This window comes from Oryctolagus cuniculus, chromosome X (assembly GCF_964237555.1).
Source record: "Oryctolagus cuniculus chromosome X, mOryCun1.1, whole genome shotgun sequence".
NCBI lineage: Eukaryota > Metazoa > Chordata > Mammalia > Lagomorpha > Leporidae > Oryctolagus > Oryctolagus cuniculus.
Genome location: NC_091453.1, coordinates 48,097,044 through 48,110,489, shown reverse-complemented (window position 1 = coordinate 48,110,489; position 13,446 = coordinate 48,097,044). Strand labels below are relative to the sequence as shown.

At 38.8% G+C, this 13,446-nt stretch overlaps 1 protein-coding gene across 1 annotated transcript in view; it reads left to right on the top strand.

Annotated features, from left to right (window-relative positions):
* The window catches only part of OPHN1 (oligophrenin 1), a 363,857-nt gene that overhangs the window by 329,488 nt on the left and 20,923 nt on the right, over window positions 1–13,446 (top strand). Inside the window, exon 20 of the mRNA XM_051827157.2 lies at window positions 8,331–8,478. Coding sequence (XP_051683117.2) covers window positions 8,331–8,478 — 148 coding nt within the window. The remainder of the gene's footprint in view (window positions 1–8,330; window positions 8,479–13,446) is intronic.

Sequence of the window (13,446 nt, the reverse complement as noted above, 5' to 3'; positions counted from 1 at the left end):
TTTCCTTCTAACTCTGTCTCATTCCAAGGAAATGTAGGTTTAAGCCCCTTTTAGGGTAGGTAATAATTGTAATCATTACCATTTATTGAGTGCTTAGTATATACCAGGCCAAGTTCTTTGTATATATTATGGCATTCAGTTATCGCAACAACTCTATAAGGTAGATCGTATTATTATTTTCATTTTGCAGCTGAAGTTTGCAAAATGCAAATTTACCCTCAAGTTTGAGACTCATAGAGTTTGAGTACACTGCCCAAGATTGCACTGCTAATAAGTGACAAGGTCACAGTGCACTGACTCTGATTCCAAGCTGACTCTTTAACCTCTGTGTTATACTCTTTCTTCCCACTTCCCGTAAGAGTGAATAGTAAAGAAAATATGGCACACATACACACACACACACACACACACACACAATGATATATTATTCAGTCATAAAAACAAATGAAATCTTGTCACTGCAGCAACACTGGAGATCATTATGCTGAGTGAAATGGGCCAGACACAGAAAGACAAGTACAGCATGTTCTCATTCATATGAGAAAGCTGAAAAAAAGTTAATTTTATAGAAGTAGAGAACAGAATAATGGTCAGTAGAGGCCAGGAAGAACAGCAAGGACAGTGGGAGGTTGGATATGGATAGCAAAATATGGTTACATAGGAGAAATAAGTTTTACTATAGTGCATTAGAAGTTCACAACAATTTAGTTCTATTTTTTTAATTTTCATTTCATTTGAAAAACAAACACAAATTCACACACACATACACAGAATCTTCCATCTACTGGTTCACTCTCCATGGTGCCTGCAACAACAGGATGGGGCCAGGCCAAAGCCATGAACCTAGAACTCAATCCCATGTTTCCCATGTAGGTGGCAAAGACCCAAGTACTTGGGCCATAACCTGCTACCTCCCATGGTGCACATTAGCAGGAAGCTGGGGTAGTAAGTGGAGCCTAGGCTTGAACCTAGACATTCTGATATGGCATGTGGGTATCCTAAGGAGCATCTTAACTGCTGCACCAAATGCCAGCCCCTATTATATATTTTATAAAGAACTAAAAGAGATGGGGTCTTCCTCTCTTGGAGCACCCCTCCTGGCTGCTGCAGCAAGTTTCTGACTTAAATAAATCTTGCCTCTCCTCTCTCTCTCTCTCTCTCTCTCTCTCTCTCTATATATATATATATATATATATATATATATCTGTCACACACACACAGAACTAAAAGAGAGGTGTTTCATACTTCCCAACACAAAGAAATAATGACTGTTTAGAGTTAAATGTTAATTATCTCAAATGTGATCATTACTTATTACATACATCTATAGAATTATCACATTCTATCCCATAAATATGTACAATTATTATGTGTCAATTTTAAAAAGCTCTTTTATTTAATAGCCTTTAAAGGGCCTGGCAGCCAAGATTCATCCATTCATTCTAAAAACTGTCATTGAGCTGTTGCCTGTTATTGGATGTCCTACTAGGGCTTAACTTCTAGACATGAATAAGGCAGAAATCTCTGTTGTCAGGAAAGTCATGGGGCTCAGTAATTAGGACCAATTAACACTTAGAATGCAGTGTGATAACTACTGTGATAAAGACGAACATTGAATGTTTTGGAAGCACAGGGAAAATGAATCAGAGAAGGCTTCATACAGTGGCTAATGTATCAGGTCAGAGAAACATCGAGAAGCAGATTAATTAGGGTATAGGCTGGCTTCCTGTAACAGAGATCCTCCTGCACCACAGGACTGTAGAATGAGGCTTAGGTAAGATGGAAGTTCATGTATCTCTCATGTAAAGTCTAGAGGTGAATGATTCAAGATTGATGGGCCAACTCTACCATTTTCACCATTGGACTTTAATCTCTGGATCCGAGATTGCTGTTTATTTGTCTCCATTTACTACCTAGAGAGAAAGAGAAATGAGAGACTGAAATGTAGACAGGTTCTTTTAAAAAACATGATCCAGAAGTTTGTATACATCAACTCCACTTGTATTTTATTGTCTAAAACTTAGTTACATGGCTTATGTAGCTACAAGGGAGGCTGGCAAATGGAGGCATGGGATCCTGGCTAAAACTCAGGGACTTCTATTAATAAAAGTAAGAAGAAGAGGATGGATGCTGGGAGGCAATTAATAGCCTCTGCCATAAAGGGGGAAGGTGTTTTAGACATGGCCATCTCTACATACACACAGCAATGAGAAATCAAAGAACTAAAGTACCACAAGAAACCAAAGAACTCAATAGTTCAGAGACTAACAATAATTCAGTAATAGCAGTAGCGTGGGGTGTGAATGAAAGGAATATGGTGAATATAGGGTAACAGGGTCTGGAGATTGGTCAGATTATGTGTGTGCTGACCAAGGAATTTAGACTTTGTCCCGAGGATAGTGATGAGTCACTGAAATATTTTAAGCAGGGGATTAGCACTCTTAGATTTAAGTTTAGAAGGATTACACTTTCTGCACCAGGCTAGAAAGATTATAGAGTGATGAGAGACAGGATGGGAGATGATTGTGGTAATTGGAGACATGATGAGGCTCTAAACTGAGGTAGTGGCAATGAGCAGAGGGAGTAGATTGGAGACATATTAAGGAAGCATAAATGCTAGAACTTAGTGACTTAATGAATGTGGCATGTGAGAGAAAAATGCTAGTACAATAATTTTCAGATTTCTGTCTTGGACATTAGTATTGTTTCATGTAATAAATAATACTAGGAGAAGAATTAAATCTGTTTAATTCTGCAGATATTGGGTTTGAGATACCTCTGGGATATGCAGATAGCAATACTGAGCAGGCAATTAGATTTATTGGCATAGAAACCGTGGGGATATCTGATAGTGCAAGGTAGATTAGTGAGATCATTAGGTAACTGGGACCACACTCCTGGGGAAGATCAAAATTTGGAGGGAGCCAATGAAAGAGGCCAGGAGGTGTCATAGAATTAGGAATAGGATCATTCGAGAAAGTAAAGAGAGAAGCACTTTTAGACAGAGAGTGGCTCACTGGGTCAAATGCTGGAGAGTCATGATAGGGATTGAAAAAGTGTTCCTTGGATTTAACAATTAGGAGGTAAATGATAATTCTTGTGGAAACAGAAGACCTAATTGAGGAGCAAATGGAAGATGAAGAACTGGAAGCCAAACTGGCCAGGAAGTGAAGAAGAAAGGATGTATTGTTGAGAGTGGTGGGGTGTGGTTTTAACTGGAGAGGCTTAAGTTAGTTTAAATGCCTTTAAAAAACATTAGAGTAACAAAGGAGGTGAATGATGGAGGAAGGTCCCTGAAGAGCCAGAAGGAGATGAGATAGGATCCAGAGATCCAGAGCACAGGTAGAGGTGCTTTCCTTAGGTAGAGAGTGAGGAGGAGAAAGGGTAAGTTTATCTATGTAGATGCCAATGTGTTTGTTAGTATTGAAATGTGGAATTTTACTTCTGTTGACCTCCCCTTTCTGTGAATTATGAAGTGAGACTGAGAGAAGGGTGTCTGGGAAGGAAGGTCCTATGATGAATGCCTCAGCAAGGAAGGGTGCCATCTAGCTGGGCAAGGGGAAATAATGGAGATGATGCGTTTGCCTCCATTAATACTCACCTTGGTGCAATCAGAAGAGATTGTTGGATGGATGGATGAATGGATGGATGGATAGCAGTAAATATGCTAAATATGCATTCTGTTTTCCTTCACTCAATTTTTCTAAATTATTTTCAGAAATTGAGTTTGGGATGAAAATTTTCTTGGAGCCAGTATTCATTTAGTAATCATATTCCCATTTGCTTTTCCCATTTATTTTGCTCGAGCAGGATTTCTCAACCTAGACACCATTTTGATATTTAGTGCCAAAAATCTTTGTTGTGAAGACTGCCCTGTGTTCTGTAGGATGTTAAACAGCATCCTTGGCCTCTCCCACTAGATGCTAAACTCCCTCTCACAGATGTGAGAATAGAACATTTCCACAGACTTCATGAAATGTGCCCTGGGGGATTAAATTGCCGCTAGTCGAGAAGCTCTATTCCAGACCAAATGGAAAGGCTTTGCAGAGAGGGAAGGTGGATTCATGCTAGAAAGGCACTTGAACATTTTTCAGTGCATTGTGAAAATTATGCTTGAAGGTTTAATTTAAATATACCTGTTTGACAGATTACAAAATTGAGGCCCAGAGAGATTAAATGACTTACCTAAGGTGACACAGGTCATAAGTGACAGAGCTGAGATTTGAACTCAGATGTGTTAGATATCTAAAATTTAGAGACTTTTTAGAGCTTTCTTCAACAACATTTACTACTTACCTTGTAATTTTCCAGGGACATCTTTTGCCTTGGAATTAGGATGTTTATGTCAGGGCTGCTATTATTTTGCATGATAGCTTCTGTATTTGTATTTTGGTTAAGAAAACCTGTTTGGGACAGTTTTAAATTTTATATTAGAAATATAATATGGAAAATTGGTCATCCATTTGTAAAATTATCTTTCTTTCACACCACACCTAGAAATATATTCCAAGCAGAATATATATTGAAACATGAAAAGAATAACTTGGTAGTTACAGAAAATATTGGAAAGCATTTTGTCATCTTAATATAGAGATTCTTGCTCAGCAAATATTTGTGAGGGAACAGGCACTCCTAAGTCTGCAGGAGAATATGTTGTTATTTTTTTTTCTTAAACAGCTTTATAGAGGTAGACATATTTACAGTGTTTGCTTTTAATAATTTTTGTATATGCATACATCATCACTACAATCAAGAAAATAAACAAATTTCATCACCCTCAAAAGTCTTCTTGTCCCTTTGAAGTCCTTCCCCTCTCACCACCCCACATCCCTGCCAGCTTCAGGCATCCACTGATCAATTTGCTGTCAGTATGGGTTAATTCCATTTTTCAAAGTTTTATATAAAAAATGCAGTCATATAGGACATATGTGTGTGCTTGTATGTATGTCTGTGTGTATATCTTCATGTGTGTGTGTCTTGTTTTTTTCATTCAATGCAATTTTCAGATTAATTGAACTTGTTGCATTAATCAATGGTTTATTCCTTTTTATTGCTGAGTAGCATTCCATCATATATACACCACAATTTGATTACCTATTTGCAAATTGATGGGCACTTTTGTTGTTTCCAGGTGAAACTATTACAAATAAAGAAACTATGAAAATTTTTGTAAAAGTCTATGTGACTGTTTTCTTATACTTTGAGTAAATATGCAGGAGTGCAGTGAATAATCCATATGATAATTACATGTTAAACTTTCTAAAAATTGCTCAACTATTTTCCTAAGAAACTGTATCATTTAACTTTCTTGGAGAGACTAAAATTTATATTAATTCTTTATATGTGTAACAGAATTCTCTAGTTAAACCATCTGGGTCTGGTGATTTCTCCTTTGAGAGTTTTAAAACTGAGTTCAAAATTATTAATGATTATATAACAATTTAGATTATTTCATTTGGTCATTTAAAAAAAATATTCTAACATTGTACCACTTTACATTGTCACCAACCATGAAAATCTTAATTCCTCCATATCTTTCACAACATGTGTTGTGGGTTAATCTTTTATTAATATACCTGTTTTCAAGAAAAAAATAGTATATATCTGCATGTCAACATATGACATAATTGTGGCAAAATGTTAGAAATTGTTAAATTTTCATTAAGCATGAAAGTTCTTAAATTTTAAAACTATAAAAATAAATTTGTAACATGAGATTCACAACAAGAAAAACAATTGTAACCATTCTAATTAAGTATGCAGTGGCATCTCATTGTGGTTGTAATTGGCATTTCTCTAATGACCTAATGATGTTGAACTCTTTTTATGTTTGCCATTTTGTATATTTTCTTTAGTAAAGTGTTCAAGTATTTTGTCCATTTTCAACTGATTTATTTGTTTTATTACTAAGTTTTGTGGGTTCTTTGTATGTCCTGGATACAAGTCTTTTATCATATATATGATTTGCAAATGTTTTAACTGAGCCTGTAGCTTCACCCACTCTCTTAACAATGTGTTTTAGAAAAGCACAAGTCTTTTAATTGATGAAATCTGATTTATCAGTTCTTTTCTTTTGTAAACACTACATCTAGGAAATCTTTCCCTAACCTAAAATCACAAAAATTTTTCTCTTCAGTGTTATCTCCCTAAATGGCCACAATGGCTAGAGCTGGGCTGATCTGAAGTCAGGAGCCAGGAGCTTCTTCTGAGTCTCCCATATGGGTGCAGGGGCCCAAGCATTTGGGCCATCTTCTGCTGCTTTCCCAGGCACTTTAGCAGGGAACTGGATTGGAAGTGGAACAGCCAGGACTCGAACTGGCATCCATATGGGATGCCAGTGCCAAAGGCAATAGTTTTACCTACTATTCCACAGCACCAGCCCAACATTTCTTTTCACACTAATGATTAGAGTTGATTTTGTTATTTTCACTGCCTGAACAGTGGCCCCTTTCCTCTTGCACCACATATGAGTGTTATCTGAAAGTGTATGTACTCAGGCTAAAATTGGTTTCTCCAGAGAGGAAGATTCTAACATACACATCAGACACTATACAGGTTGAGTAGCCCTTATCTGAAATGCTTGGGATAAGAAGTATGTCAGAATTCAGATGTTTTAGATTTCTGGGAATATATATACATACAAATACACCCATACACATACACATGTATATACTCTCACACACACACACACAAAATGAGATATCTTGGGGGTGGGATCCAATTCTAAACATGATAGTCATTAAATTTCATATACATCTTATATACACATGGCCTAGAGGTAATCCCATAATTTTATACATGAAGCAACATTTCTTTATACTTGTGGTGTCATTTTGGTACTGAAAATATTTCTGATTTTGGAGAATTTGGAGGACTTGGGATTTTGAACTTTTGGATTAGAGATGCTCATCCTGTATAAAAACTCAAATCACAGCTCCTCCTGTACTCCTGCAGCACTCTTTGTAACATCCAAGGCAGTTTGGTTTCATTTTTAATTCTATTTTTTATTTTATTTAATTGAACAGCTAATACACCATGGTATGAAATTTTAAAAGAATGAAATCACATATAAGAGAAAACCATGTCCTTCTTCCCTCTTTTCTCCAACTAAATATTAATCATGCCTTGAGACAAAAAATAACCATATTCTTTGGTATCCTTTCGGAAGTATAGAGCACATGTGTATATGTGTATGTAGATGTGTTCAGTTTTTCTCCACATCCCACTCCAACCCACAAAATGAACTTGGACAACCCATTACACTTGATTTTTTTTTAATTTAATTTTTTTTGCAGGCAGAGTGGACAGTGAGAGAGACAGGGAGAAAGGTCATCCTTTTCCGTTGGTTCACCCCTCAATGGCCGCTTTGGCCGGCGCACCGCGCTGATCCGAAGCCAGGAGCCAGGTGCTTCTCCTGGTCTCCCATGCTGGTGCAGGACCCAAGCACTTGGGCCATCCTCCACTGCACTCCCAGGCCACAGCAGAGAGCTGTCCTGGAAGAGGGGCAACCGGGACAGAATCCGGCGCCCTGACCGGGACTAGAACCCGGTGTGCCGACGCCACAGGCGGAGGATTAGCCTAGTGAGCCGTGGCGCCGGCCATTACACTTGGTTTTTACCACACCCTGGGAAGTAGGTGGTGCTATCCTCTTGTTACAGACAGTAAGGGAAGCGGTTTGCTTAAGGCTTCCCAGGCAGTAAATAGAAAATTCAGGATAGATGTTGTGGTCTTTTTTTTAAAGTTGTATTTTATTTATTTACTTGAAAAGCAGAGAAAAAGAGAGAGAGAGAGAGAGAGAGCAAGCAAGCAATCTTCGATCTGCTGGTTACTCCCCAAATGGCCACAGCAGCCAGGTCTGGGACAGGCTGAAACCAGGAGCCTGAACTCCATCTGGGTCTCCCACTTGGGTGGCAGTGGCCCAGATACTTGAGCCATCTTTCATTGCCTTCCCACATGCATTAATAGGAATGTGGATTGGAAGCAAAATAACCAGGACCAGAACCTACACTCTGATATGGGATATTGGTGTTGAAAGGGCACCTTAACCTCCTACACCTCAGTGCCGGCTCCTAATGTTGCAGTCTTGTGTCTGACTTCTCTCCTCCATGTTGAGAAGTTCCAGGTATTGTGCTTTAAGCATGGAAGGATCTCTAAGCCCTTTGCTGGTGGCTAGTATGATTAAGTAAATCTCTTCAGTTTCTTTAGCCATATTGGTGGTTGTATGGCAGTCTCTATATGTGATGCTGGTTGGCACCAACTGGTAGGTAGCACTGGAGAGACAAAAAACTTGATCTAATTGTTTCCTGGATATCTTCCTTACCCTTCCACAGATCTACTTAGGCCCACCCGAGGAAAGTGCTGCGCCCCCAGTGCCTCCACCTCGGGTGACAGCAAGAAGGCACAAACCAATCACAATTTCAAAGCGCTTGCTGCGAGAAAGGACCGTGTTCTATACTTCTTCCCTGGATGAAAGTGAAGGTTAGTACCTTTAAGTGATCAGACACAAAGGGGATATCGAAGTGCAGAGGTGCAGGGGTGGCTATTTTTCTCCATACAAAGGTAGACCTTTCCTGGTTTTTGAGTTTAAAAGCGCCAGGGGAAGTAAGCTTTATAGTTTGTGCCCAGAGAGGGAATTAATCATTTGGCATTGAATAGTATGGGAATGAGCTTGTAAAGGAAGCTCTATGATCTCTTATAAGGCCAGTGGAGGATCCAAGATGTTCTTAGATCCGTATTTTCAATACTTTGAAGTGGGTGAGCTAGGTGCTTTCTGAATGTTTGAGATTTGAAATTCAAATGGGGCTAACAAGGATTGATTGAATAGCTTCTGTGGTCCAGGTGCTGTGCTGAATACCAGGTGAAGGGAAGACTGCTTCCCTGGCCTCAGGGAGCTTACAGGGTAAAGGAAAGCAGAAATGTGCATGAATAGATGTCATCCAGTGGAATACTTGTTGGTACAGAGACTGCGCCCATTCTAAATGAGCCTCTGCCCCTACTACTCCACTACTCATCAGACTCAGCTTGTAAGCACCTTTGATTCAGCTGACTAAATCCCCTTTCTGGAAATACTCTGTTCACTTGGCTCTCAGGACACCTCGTTCCATCTCAGTCCCCTCTGCAGGTTTTCCTTCTCTCCCCCACTTATGTTTTATTATTTTTTAAAGATTTATTTACTTGTTTGAGGGGTAGTGTTACAGAGAGAGAGACAGAGAGACAGAGAGACAGAAGGAGAGGTCTTCCATCTGCTGGTTCACTCCCCAAGTGGTCATAATGACCACAGCTGGGCCGATCAGAAGCCCGGAGCCAGGAGGTTCTTCCCACTTGCTGAAGTTAAGAACTTTGCAATCATCCTTGATTATTCTTTTCCCCTTTTCTGTCACATCTGATCCATCAGCAATTCCTGTCATCTCTACACGTACATTGTGTGCTAAATCCCTCTGCTTCCTACTGCTACCACCCTGTTTGAGCCATCATCATCTCTTCCCTGGTATCCTTGCTTGCCTTCTTACCTGCCTGAATCCATTTTCTATAGAAACCAGCAGAATATACGTCCTTTAAAAATGTAAATCAGATCACATCATTCCCACTGCTGCACGTTTTTAGTGTCCTCTCTTGACATTTAGAATAAAACTTACGGCATAGTTGTTAAAATGCCATGTGGAATCGCAGTGTCTAGATTTGAGTCCTGGCTGTGCTCCCTCGGAGACAAGAGGTGATGGCTCAAGTCATTGCATTGCTGCCACCCACATGGGAGACCCAGATTGAGTTCCCTACTCCCAGCTTCAGTCAGCCCCAGCCCCAACTGTTGCAGGTATTTGGAGAATGAACCAGTGAATTAACAATAGCCTTTGCATTTGCTTTTCTCTTGGCTCTAAATACTCTTCCTTCAGGACTTGACAAGGCTTACTCCTTCATTCACGTGTCTGTGAAGTGTCATCTCCTCATAGATAACTTCTCTGAGCACTCTAGTTAGTTCTTTCTTTTCCTTCAGTCACTCCCTAGCCCTTTACACGGCTTTATTTTAGTCATATCACATGCTATTATTTGTTCACGTGCTTACTATCTGCCTTTCCCTTTAGAAACTGAGATTTTATTACTAGCCCCTAGAACAATTATTGGTATATATTGAATGAGTTGGTAAGAATTTATAGAATGAAGAAATGCATGTATTTAGGAATAAAGAGGTTTAAGGGATCACCTCTTTCATAAAAAATGTGAACTGGCTTTCAAGAGAAAGTGTAAAGGAATATTGAGTGCCTGCTCTCCTGTTCCATGATCTCATTTTTACAGAAGAAGCTTTTTGTTGTTGTTTGTTTGTTTACAGTCTCTCAAAATATCAGCTCTATGCCAGCAGAAACTTTTGTCCATATTGTATCCATAGCAACAGCACAGCACCTGGCACATAGTAGGCCCTCAGTATTTAAGTGCAATACATGAGCGAACTGGGTGTTAATAGACCTAAGGCTTCTGATGAAATTAACATCTCGGCTGCTAGCATGCTGAGTAACTTGAGCTAGTCACTTCACCTCTTTGGGTATCAATCTTCCCCTCTGTGTGATGAGGGCTTTGTGCCAAAAAACTCTCCAGTGACATCACTTAGTCTAGACATTTGTATTTTATTTTTAACTTCTTTTAAAACTGCTATATAATTCACATGCTATAAATTCACTCTTTTAAAAGCATACAGTTCAGGAGTTTTAGTGTATATTGTGCAACTGTCTTATTTCAGAACATTTCCATCACCCTAAGAAGTTCCACACCTTCCACTTCCCTCCTTTCCCCAACTCCTGGCAATTAATCTACTTTGTGTCTCTACGAATTTCCCCATTCTGGATGTTTCATATGAATACGATTATATAATAATATATTGTCATTTGTGGCTGGCCTCTTTCACTTAACATTCTGTGTTCAAGATTCATCCATGTTGCAGTGTGTATCAGGACTTCATTCTTTTTATTGCCAAATAGTATTCCATTGTATGACTGTAACACTTTTTGTTTATTCATCAGCTGATGAAAACTGGAGTTATATTCAGTTTTTGGTTCTTAAGAATAATGCTGTTATGCACATTCATGCACAGGTTTTTTTGTGAATATCTCTTTTTTATTATCTAGGACTGGCATTGCTGGGTCATATGTTCACTCTATATTTAAACATTTGAAGGATGACCAGGCTGATTTGCTGCACCGTTTTGATTTCCCACCAACAATGGATGAGGATTCTAGTTTCTCCACATTCTATCCAATACTTGCTATAGTCTTTTTGATTTTCATCATCCTAAGTGGGTGGGAATCCATGGTCTCATATAATCTTCAACATTCAGTGTGAAGTTGATATTTTGAGCTGCATTAAAAAAAAGCTTTGTTCATTTATTTGAAATTCAAAGTTACAGAGAGCAGGGGGAGAGAGAGAGAGGGAGAGAGAGATGTTCCATCTTCTGGTTCACTCCCCAGATGGCTGCAACAGCCAGGGCTGGGCCAGGCTGAAATCAGGAACATAATTTATCCAGGTCTGCCACATGGGTGGCAGGGGCCCAAATACTTGGGCCATCCTCCACTGCTTTTCCCATTACCAGGGAGCTGGATGGAAAGGGGGGAAGTCAGGACTCAAACTAGTGCCCATAGTGGCTTTACCCACAATCCCACAATGCATTTTATAGTGAAGAGTGAGTAATTTACTCAATTAACACAGCTACTAAATGACAGAATAGAAACTTGTATCCATCTATCTTATCCCAAAGTTCATTTGTCTGTTATAATATCGTGCTTCCTAAAACCTGTCTGAGTGCTGTTCTGGGAAGGAAGTAATCCTTCTTACCACTGTTCTTCACTGGCAGCATTTCATTATGTTACCTCCAAACTTTGTAGGTATATAGTACGTCAGTAGCTTCTTCCACCATAATCATGGGACTACTTCACCTCTCCATATCTAAGCCCTGTAGATTCCATCTGTAATAGCTCTAGCATCTGTCTCTTTTTGCTGATGCTGTTCCAGTTTGGATCCTTCTCACCAGCACTCCCCTAGGTTCTCCCCACCTGCCATCTCTGTGGTACAATCTACTTTTCATGAACAACTCAAAGGGATTGCTAAAAGCACATATTCAGTAATTCCTCCAAAAAAGTCATTATCCTCTTGTGGTCCAAAGATAAAGTTCATTTTCCTGAGCATGGCTTTCATGCCCTTCGAGGTACAGCCCCAGCCTATCTTAACAACTTCATCTCCAGCTACTTGTCCCTTTCATCTTAAATTGGCTCCTGTGCTCAAACCAAAGTTTTCATTTTATTTTATTAAACAAACTATGACCTTTCACTTTTCCAAGTTGCTCTTTGTTTGAAATGTTCTTCCTACTTTTCTTTATCTATTGTAATCCTTCAAGACCCAGCTCAAGTTACCTCTTTCAAAGACCTTCTCCCACTCCAAAGGAAATGAAATCAGCATTTGAAAGAGATGCCTGCATGCCTATATTTATTGAAGCACTGTTCTAATTAGCAAAGACATGGAATCGATCTAGAAGTCTATCAACTGATGCCTGGATAAAGAAAATGTGATATAGATATAGATATAGATATAGATGATGAAATATTACTCACCCATTAAAAAGACTGAAATCCTAACGTTTGCAATTAGAGATAGATCAGTATGTTAAATGAAATATGCCAGACCCCAAAACACAATATCACATGTTTACTCTTATTTGCATTAGTTAGTATATATAGAGAGTATAAAAATTGTGTAGATTTCATATCATTTGGTATATAGTTACAAATATTGCTTCACTGAATCATGATATGTAAATGTCAAAATGTTCTTCTTTCCAACATAATTGTCATGAGTCCCTCACTGTGATATTAATACCTCTCTTCAAAAAAAAATACTATACGTGTCTATATTTGAAATAATGTGACAAAATGCTTGAAAGTTATAAAATAATAATTTAAAAAATTTTAAAAAAGGGTGACCTTCTCTAACCATTCCACACAGAATTAGTACTATATTACTCCTAACATTTGTTGGCATGATTGTACCTAGATTATAATCACAGATCTTTTTCTCCTGCTGGAATAGTGTGTAATCTCTCAACACTTCCTCTTCCCACTTTCCCATATATAGAAGAGAGACCTTCAGTTTAAGGCTTAGCTATCTGCCTGTTTGTGGGACTTCCCTGACTGCTCCAAATTCACTCCCAGTTCCCTGCCGTTTTTGAGGCCAAGTTGGTTGTTTTCCTATGTAAATTGATGGTGAGTTTGAGAAAAAGTTGCTGACAGGAACTTTTGGCCTGTGGAATCAGACTTCAAGATTTGAAACCTGGCCCTGTCATTTACTAGTTTTGTGACATTGATTCCCTCTGTGCCTTAGTTTCCTTGTCTATAAAATGGAGCTTTGTAAGAGTTTGTTGCTTTATACAGTTGTTTTAAAGGTTATGTAAGCTAATCTGGCACAGAGTAA